The sequence below is a fragment of the Penaeus vannamei genome, chromosome 38 (assembly GCF_042767895.1).
Source record: "Penaeus vannamei isolate JL-2024 chromosome 38, ASM4276789v1, whole genome shotgun sequence".
NCBI classification, from domain to species: domain Eukaryota; kingdom Metazoa; phylum Arthropoda; class Malacostraca; order Decapoda; family Penaeidae; genus Penaeus; species Penaeus vannamei.
In genome coordinates this window covers 18,538,328-18,547,855 of record NC_091586.1, presented here as the reverse complement: position 1 = coordinate 18,547,855, position 9,528 = coordinate 18,538,328, and the positions used below count along the sequence as shown (strand labels likewise).

The 9,528-nt window shown below is 40.8% G+C and overlaps 1 protein-coding gene across 1 annotated transcript; it reads right to left on the bottom strand.

Annotated features, from left to right (window-relative positions):
- Positions 1-673: 673 nt before the first annotated feature.
- On the bottom strand, positions 674-5,172 carry LOC138859849 (histone H1A-like). The gene is made up of 4 exons (XM_070116146.1): positions 5,015-5,172; positions 4,583-4,750; positions 4,007-4,486; positions 674-779 (listed from the first exon to the last, which is right to left on the bottom strand). Exons 1-4 carry the CDS (start codon positions 5,170-5,172, stop codon positions 674-676), a joined length of 912 nt encoding a protein of 303 aa, XP_069972247.1.
- Positions 5,173-9,528: the final 4,356 nt, after the last annotated feature.

Sequence of the window (9,528 nt, the reverse complement as noted above, 5' to 3'; positions counted from 1 at the left end):
TATATAGCAATTTCTCAATTATTTCTGAATCTCCTTTTCAGTTGCTGGAGTATGTCGAGAGAATCGACATGGACTGAGATTTACAAAATCCTCTCGAATTTCTCTGGCATATTTCGAATAAGGTCAGAGTTCCTGCTCAAGCGAGGCCGAGAACACCCTTAAGGGAGCCTCGAGTGCAGACAACCGAGAAGGACCGATCAGCCACTGCAGGGTCAAGGCGGCCGAGCGTCGAGGCGCAGCAGCAGACGGAGCCAGGAGTCGGGGGACGAGTCTGGCAGCGAATAATCTCTGTTCTGAAAGTATTTTTGTAGCAAAGGATATATCTTAGCCTCGCTTACAATGCTGGCTAAGACCCGAGTCTATTGGGAATGACACTTATTCTTTGTAGGGTGTGGTACTGAGGAATCTATAAGTACCCTACATTATTTAGGTAATCTAGATTCTACCTCATAGAACCTACATCCTCACATTTCCATTATTAAAACAGAAAAATGATAACGATACAATTAGAAGTAGAAATCACAGATAACAATTCATTAATAGGAATAATGATAAAATACAACTGAATGGTCAGCATTTATTCCCTCATAATTTAGAAAAGATATATAAAAGGAAAACAAACATTGATGATTTTCACTGGTGTTGACTGGAAAAGCAGACACGAGGCGGAGGTTCACACGGCGGAGTCAAAGGGCGGCAGCGCTGAGTGGGAACTCATGTGGAGCTTGAGCTTGTACCTGCTGTCGTAGAGCTTTTGGCAGACGAAGCACTTGTAGGTCCTCGAGGAGTTGTTGATAATATTAATTGTAAATGTTTCTTTTCTTTCATTCTGTCTCATTTTGTTATGTGTGTTCATCTGTTTCAGAGAGAGAGAGACAGAGACAGAGACAGAGACAGAGACACACACACACACACACAGAGAGAGAGAGAGAGAGAGAGAGAGAGAGAGAGAGAGAGAGAGAGAGAGAGAGAGAGAGACAGAGAGGGAGAGAGAGAGAGAGAGAGAGAGAGAGAGAGAGAGAGAGAAAGAGAGAGAGAGAGAGAGAAAGACGAAGAGATAGATAGAGAGAGAGCGATTATTGCTTGATTTCTTTTCTTTTTTTATTCCATTATATGTCTCCTGGCTGACTTAGATTTGGACACTTGGTATCGTAGGGTTATCGGAGCTCTTTCAGTCTTATGCAAGGTTGTAACCGATAATTCACAACCCCTCGATAGTTTTTTTTACCCGATTTATATCAACCTACAAAAGTTACTAAAAGTTCTATGGCCCTCAATTCAATGACATTTGATGCAAGTCGGTCGTCTACATCTCAGTTTTCTAGATTTTTTTGTAGGCTTTGGGATAGATTGCCTTCAGGGGCTGTAACTTCTCCGACCCTTGAAGAGTTTAAAAGATCAGCTAACATGCTTTTATTACGTAAATAGCTGATGATTTTCTTCTCTTTCTCTCTTGGCTGTGTTTTGACCCGCACCGTGACCTTCCATGGTGTAATTTTCGATTTTCCTAGTGTGGCTCTTTGTGTGGCGTGATATAAAAATGATAACAATAATATTAAGAATACCCAGAGTTAATATTTACGTTTCAACACGTTTGTTGTCACCGCGTCAGCTGTAAAGGAGAGTGCGGGCCGCGTGTATTTATCGTACAAAAAACTGGTAGCATAGAGGAAACGGCACAGTTACCGTTTGGCAAATGTATAAAAGTATCATGCAAGCTTTCCATAGCATTAATTATGCGGAGTCATCTTCAAGAACTTTAAAATTGCAATATTGAAGGCATTTAACAAAGACAATTCAAAGACCGTCCTTAAGTTTTTATAATGACACTAACTGCTATGACTATAAGCAAATACCAGTAATAAATACAACTAATGATAAAGAATGATTATGATACTGATACTGACAAGGAAATCACAAAGTTGAAAATGATAATGATTTTGATGACAAAAGTAAAAGCGATGACAATATAATTGCAAGGAATTATATAATGGTTTTAGATATCTGTTGCTATCATAGTAATAAAAGTAATAAACAACAGTGATATAGAATATATATATCATTGATAACAATATTGAATCCCCCCCCCCCCTCTCTCTCTCTCTCTCTCTCTCTCTCTCTCTCTCTCTCTCTCTCTCTCTCTCTCTCTCTCTCTCTCTCTCTCTCTCTCTCTCTCTCTCTCTCTCTCTCTCATGCTTTTATCCGTTGACGTTGGATTTTTTTACCTTGAGTTTAAAATTATTTGAATACTTACATGGTGACATCAGAGAATGGATAATAAGCAATGGTTTTAGATTATATATTTGTTGTAACCATAGCAATGAAATGATTAAAACAACAATGATATAGAATATACACGCATCATTGATAACAATAATCTCTCTCTCTCTCTCTCTCTCTCTCTCTCTCTCTCTCTCTCTCTCTCTCTCTCTCTCTCTCTCTCTCTCTCTCTCTCTCATATGCTTTTATCCGTTAACGATGATTATTTTTGACCTTGAGTGTAATTAATTAAATACTTGTATAGTGACATGATATAACGGAAGATAAGATCGTGAAAACGTAATTAACTAAGTAACAAACACATCAAATGAAGGTTAAGAGTCCCTATAAATGTAACAATCAGAATTAAAGTCCATAAATAGATTTTAACTATGGTTTTAAAATCAGTAAAATATGGAGAGAGAGAGGGAGGGAGAGAGGGGGAGGAGTGGACAGAAAAAGAGATGTAGAGAATAGAGAAACATTACTAAACACAGATTCATTTTGCTGAAAAGGACACAGTGATATTGGAAGAGGCACATACACACAGGTAGAGAGAGAGAAAGAGAGCTGGAGAAAAGAGAGAGGAGAGGGGCGGAGAGAAGAGAGGCGTCTGACAGAGAAAGAGACAAAATCGATAAAGAAAACGAGAAAATGAGATATACATATATTTGTATATAGAGAGAGAAAATTGAGTTAAATAAAAAAGAAAGAAAAAAAAGAGACTTTTCTGAAAAAAAATAATTTTTTTTATCAACAATAGAAATATAATCTAGGCTACGTACGTACATAAAAAATTACAACACTATTGCAGCAACTGCAACGGAATTAGACACGAACGATTGTCAATCAACTACACAAGGCTCTTAAACACTAAATAGGCCTATATCATTATTGATTTTAAATTGATGATAAAATACATTACATCATATATATTCATGAAGTCCATATATATAAACACATATTCATCATAAACAAGACTGAATTTACGAAAGAAATGCACATACATGTCAATATTAGAAATTCGTAGTTACTGTAAACAGCAAGTCGTTAAGAAATCTACTCGTGTAGAAATCAAGAAATAAATTTTTTTTTTCTTTCTTTCTTTCTTTTTTCTTTTTTTTTTTTTTTTTTTTTGCCTACATGTCATATCCTATACATTAGTTTGTTCAAATATTCGTGATAATAATCATTAGCATTATTATCAATCACAACAGCATCAATGGTAATAATGATATAATATTAATATATATAAGATTGGTAATGGTCGTAATAATAATAATTATTATTATTATTATTATTATTATTATTATTATTATAATGATAATAATAATAATAATAATGGTAATGTTAACAGCAATTATGGTAGAAAGTAGCAATGAACAAATGCTCCCAGTGACAAGAATGATAAAACAATGATAATGAAATTGTTCCCGATAATAATAATCCCAGAGAGAGGTTTGGGAAACCAGGAAAAAATCAATATCTTCGATCTTGATGCAGTGACATACTCAGGATCTCCCTCATGAACGCCATGCACGGGTGAAAGACCGGATACGTTGTGCGATCCTCGGGCTCCTTGGCGGGCTCCTTGGCCGTCCGCCTTTTAGGTTCTTTGGCCGTCTGCCTTTTAGGTTCCTTGGCCGTCTGCCTTTTAGGTTCCTTGGCCGTCTGCCTTTTAGGTTCCTTGGCCGTCTGCCTTTTAGGTTCCTTGGCCAACAGCCTTTTAGGTTCCTTGGCCGTCTGCCTTTTAGGTTCCTTGGCCGTCTGCCTTTTAGGTTCCTTGGCCGTCTGCCTTTTAGTTTCCTTGGCCAACAGCCTTTTAGGTTCCTTGGCCAACAGCCTTTTAGGTTCCTTGGCCGTCTGCCTTTTAGGTTCCTTGGCCGTCTGCCTTTTAGGTTCCTTGGCCGTCTGCCTTTTAGTTTCCTTGGCCAACAGCCTTTTAGGTTCCTTGGCCGTCTGCCTTTTAGGTTCCTTGGCCGTCTGCCTTTTAGGTTCCTTGGCCGTCTGCCTTTTAGTTTCCTTGGCCAACAGCCTTTTAGGTTCCTTGGCCGTCTGCCTTTTAGGTTCCTTGGCCGTCTGCCTTTTAGGTTCCTTGGCCGTCTGCCTTTTAGTTTCCTTGGCCAACAGCCTTTTAGGTTCCTTGGCCGTCTGCCTTTTAGTTTCCTTGGCCAACAGCCTTTTAGGTTCCTTGGCCGTCTGCCTTTTAGGTTCCTTGGCCGTCTGCCTTTTAGGTTCCTTGGCCGTCTGCCTTTTAGTTTCCTTGGCCGTCTGCCTTTTAGGTTCCTTGGCCGTCTGCCTTTTAGTTTCCTTGGCCGTCTGCCTTTTAGGTTCCTTGGCCGTCTGCCTTTTAGTTTCCTTGGCCGTCTGCCTTTTAGTTTCCTTGGCCAACAGCCTTTTAGGTTCCTTGGCCGTCTGCCTTTTAGTTTCCTTGGCCAACAGCCTTTTAGGTTCCTTGGCCGTCTGCCTTTTAGGTTCCTTGGCCGTCTGCCTTTTAGGTTCCTTGGCCAACAGCCTTTTAGGTTCCTTGGCCGTCTGCCTTTTAGTTTCCTTGGCCGTCTGCCTTTTAGGTTCCTTGGCCGTCTGCCTTTTAGGTTCCTTGGCCGTCTGCCTTTTAGGTTCCTTGGCCGTCTGCCTTTTAGTTTCCTTGGCCAACAGCCTTTTAGGTTCCTTGGCCGTCTGCCTTTTAGGTTCCATGGCCGTCTGCCTTTTAGGTTCCTTGGCCGTCTGCCTTTTAGGTTCCATGGCCGTCTGCCTTTTAGTTTCCTTGGCCGTCTGCCTTTTAGGTTCCTTGGCCGTCTGCCTTTTAGGTTCCATGGCCAACAGCCTTTTAGGTTCCTTGGCCGTCTGCCTTTTAGGTTCCTTGGCCGTCTGCCTTTTAGGTTCCTTGGCCGTCTGCCTTTTAGGTTCCATGGCCAACAGCCTTTTAGGTTCCTTGGCCGTCTGCCTTTTAGGTTCCTTGGCCGTCTGCCTTTTAGTTTCCTTGGCCGTCTGCCTTTTAGGTTCCTTGGCCGTCTGCCTTTTAGGTTCCTTGGCCGTCTGCCTTTTAGGTTCCTTGGCCGTCTGCCTTTTAGGTTCCTTGGCCGTCTGCCTTTTAGGTTCCTTGGCCGTCTGCCTTTTAGGTTCCTTGGCCGTCTGCCTTTTAGGTTCCTTGGCCGTCTGCCTTTTAGTTTCCTTGGCCGTCTGCCTTTTAGGTTCCTTGGCCGTCTGCCTTTTAGGTTCCATGGCCGTCTGCCTTTTAGGTTCCTTGGCCGTCTGCCTTTTAGGTTCCATGGCCGTCTGCCTTTTAGTTTCCTTGGCCGTCTGCCTTTTAGGTTCCTTGGCCGTCTGCCTTTCAGGTTCCTTGGCCGTCTGCCTTTTAGGTTCCTTGGCCGTCTGCCTTTTAGTTTCCTTGGCCGTCTGCCTTTTAGGTTCCTTGGCCGTCTGCCTTTTAGGTTCCTTGGCCGTCTGCCTTTTAGGTTCCTTGGCCGTCTGCCTTTTAGGTTCCTTGGCCGTCTGCCTTTTAGGTTCCTTGTTCATCTGCCTTTTAGTTTCCTTGGCCGTCTGCCTTTTAGTTTCCTTGGGCGACTACCTCAGTTTCCAATTGCCATTAACATCATCAAGAACAGTGGTATTTCCTTAGCAGGCTCAGCTATCCATTACCAGTAAAGCTAACCAGCAAAGTCGAACATTTCACACAACATTTCTTGCAGAAAATCACTTTTGCAAAACTACCTCTATAACCTTCATAGATATTACGTCACGGCATCATTATATTGTTGCTTTCTCTTTACTTGGACTTAATTAATTTGTTTAAACATTTTTTTTAAGAATATCTGTGGATCGTCACATTTTTTTTCTAAATCTTTACATTTCCTTTACTAGATTACTCCTTTGGAATAGATACTTTTTTATTACTATTACAATGTTGATTCGCATAATGTATTTAAATAAGTCATATATATGTGAACAGCTTTAGAATTCTTTGGGTCTAATCAATGAAATGCTTTCATCCGCTGGTATAATGTGCTGTATTTTAGTTCAGTTACATCTTTTATAATTGTTTAATAGGCTATAAATCTGTTCAATTTACCCATTAGAATGAAAAAGGATAAAGATGAAAGAGTCGATAAAATGTATTATCCTTTGGAAAGAGCTTTATCAGTTAAGTGCAATTTTAATTCGTGTTAAAATTGATGATTTAGGTTAAAATAAAGTTATTTTAATTATGAAGAATGAAATATAGTATGGTTTCTGCTAATTGAATGAGAGAGGAGGGAGAGAGAAAGAGAGAGGAGGGAGGGAGAAGAGATGGAGAAAGAGAGAGGAGGGAGGGAGAAAGAAAAGAGAGAGGAGGGAGGGAGAAAGGGAGAGGAGGGAGGGAGAAAGATAGAAGAGAAATGGAGAAAGAGAAGAGAGATGGAGAACGAGAGAGGAGGGAGGGAGAAAGATAGAAGAGAAATGGAGAAAGAGAAGAGAGATGGAGAAAGAGAGAGGAGAGAGGGAGAAAGAGAGAGGAGAGAGGGAGAAAGAGAGAGGAGAGAGGGAGAAAGAGAGAGGAGAGAGGGAGAAAGAGAGAGGAGATAGGGAGAAAGAGAGAGGAGAGAGGGAGAAAGAGAGAAAAGAGATGGAGAAAGAGAGAGGAGGGAGGGAGAAAGAAAGATGAGAGAGGGAGAAAGAGAGAGGAGGGAGGGAGAAAGAGAGAAGAGAGATGGAGAAAGAGAGAGGAGGGAGGGAGAAAGAGAGAGGAGGGAGGATGAGAGAAGAGAGAGGAGGGAGGGAGAAAGAGAGAGGAGAGATGGAGAAAGAGAGAGGAGGGAGGGAGAAAGAGAGAAAAGAGATGGAGAAAGAGAGAGGAGGGAGGGAGAAAGAAAGATGAGAGAGGGAGAAAGAGAGAGGAGGGAGGGAGAAAGAGAGAAGAGAGATGTAGAAAGAGAGAGGAGGGAGGGAGAAAGAGAGAGGAGGGAGGGAGAAAGAGAGAGGAGGGAGGGAGAAAGAGAGAGGAGAGAGGGAGAAAGAGAGAGGAGGGAGGGAGAAAGAGTGAAGAAAGAGAGAGGAGGGAGGGAGAAAGAGAGAGGAGAGAGGGAAAAAGAGAGAGGAGAGAGGGAGAAAGAGAGAAAAGAGAGGAGGGAGGGAGAAAGAGAGAGGAGGGAGAGAGAAAGACAGAGGAGGGAGGGAGAAAGAGATAGGAGGGAGGGAGAAGGAGAGAAAGATGGAGAAAGAGAGAAGAGGGAGGGAGAAAGAGAGAGGAAGAGATTGGAGAGAGAGAGAAAGAGAGCTCAGGCAAAAAAAGCAATGGATCCATTATATTAACAGTTCGATTTGCCGTTAATAGATGGCGCTGATATTTACAAAGGTCTCAGCAACGTCGCACACTTTTTTTTTCAGCAGTCATGCATAGATGTTTAAAGTACGAAGCGCTTTTCGTGTTTAAAAAAAAATATGCAGCTAAAATTATTGATACGCTGTTTTGAAAGAAGAAGAAAGTGCCGCCTCCACACCACAGGTGTTGCCATTTCGATAGACAATAGTAATGATAATAGTAATAATGATAAAAATAATATGTGTGTGTGTGTGTGTGTGTGTGTGTGTGTGGGTGGGTGGGTGGGTGGGTGGGTGGGTCTTTATGTAATGGAAACAAAAACCGCCTCTTCGGATATGTTGGGCCGTCTTGAGATGCAGGTGAGGAGGTTCATAAATAATGCATAGGAAGTACCTCTCAAATGAGTATAGAATATAAAATATCCTATAAAATGGATCCTTTGTGTGTGTGTGTGTATGGGTGTGTGTGTGTGGGTGGGTGGGCGTGTGTGGGTGTGCTCATTGTGACAAAACTTGAAAGAAAATGAATAAAAAAAAAAACTTTTGTTCATTATTATTATTATTATCCTCTTTATGTCTATTATTTATACATTACCATTACTCTTGTTATCAGTGTTGCTATAATAATTATCTCTATCATTGTTAATATCTTTGTTATCTTATCATCTTTACTACCATTGGAATTCTTTTAATTCTCCAATAAACATCAATTGTAGTTGGAAGCAAAGTAAAAGTATACCCTACACTTTCCTACTTAACCGATTCATAGTCACATTCTTGAAAACAATGTCAAGGTTTTCTCTCTCCAATATAACAAGTTCCAATTACTTCTCTGGGGGAGGGGAAGAGGGAGGGAGTGGGGGGGAGGGGAAGAGGGAATGAGGGAGGGAGGGGAAGAGGTGTCTGTGTGTGTGTGTGTGTGTGTGTGTGTGTGTGTGTGTGTGTGTGTGTGTGTGTGTGTGTGTGTGTGTGTGCGTGCGTGCGTGCGTGCGTGCGTGCGTGCGCGCGTGAGTGTGTGTGTGTATGTGTGTTTGTTTGTGTGTCTGTGTGCATTAGACAATATAGCGAGTGATTCTGAGTATATTTTAACCTTTAATTTCCCTGGTGCCTTGCATGCCCTTCCCTGCCCTTGGGGCCAGCATTAACGGGGGGGGGGGGGGCTTCTGTGCAATAATTATAAATGTGGAAAGTAGAGAGTGAGAGGGATCCATCGATACCAAAATCGTCGTGATCCGTTAAGCGGAACTATTATGTGAAATTACCGAAAAGAAGATACAATTAATATTACGATGTTCACAAAAAACTTTCATAATTGTTTATTTCTCATGATGTTACCACCAAGGCAAGCTGAAAGACCGTGAAAGACAACGCAGTCACGACTTTGTCCATTCCGCCAATGGTGCTCAATGGTTAATAGTAGTAGAGTTATCAGTATGATTAAATACAGCATTCAGTCGGTTTATATCCAGTTTCGTTATCATTTCTTACTTTGACATATGCCTAGTAAAAGTAATGGCAATGATAATGATAAGGAAAATATTCATGATGATAATAATAATCATAATAATAATATTAAAAGCAACAGTAATAATACTAAAAATGATGATAATAGAAATAATACTGTCGATAATAGAAATAAAAATAATAGTCATAATATTAATAGTGACAACAATAATAAAGGTGATATGTAATAATGACATTTCTTGCTTGATTTTAGCATTAACCTATTTAAACTGAATAAGAGGGAAACTTTAAAAAATCAATTATTTAAATTTTATTCAGGGTAATAGATAATGACTACAGCAAAATAACGATATAGATAATGATAATAATAATAATTTTCATTATCATTATTATCATCATCATAGACGACCCCTCGACCCCAGACGGCGCCTAGGAAAAGGCCTCGTCCGTTTGACTCCCCGAGGACCTACAAGTGCTTCGTCTGCCAAAAGCTCTACGACAGCA

Excerpts from the sequence above, each read along its gene's own strand:
- LOC138859849 (XM_070116146.1), bottom strand. The coding sequence starts at position 5,172 with ATGGAACCTAAAAGGCAGACGGCCAAGGAACCTAAAAGGCAGACGGCC. Across the intron at positions 4,487-4,582 it reads ACGGCCAAGGAACCTAAAAG|GCAGACGGCCAAGGAACCTA; the intron begins GCAGACGGCCAA and ends GGAACCTAAAAG. Across the intron at positions 780-4,006 it reads ACGGCCAAGGAACCTAAAAG|GACCTACAAGTGCTTCGTCT; the intron begins GCAGACGGCCAA and ends CAACTCCTCGAG.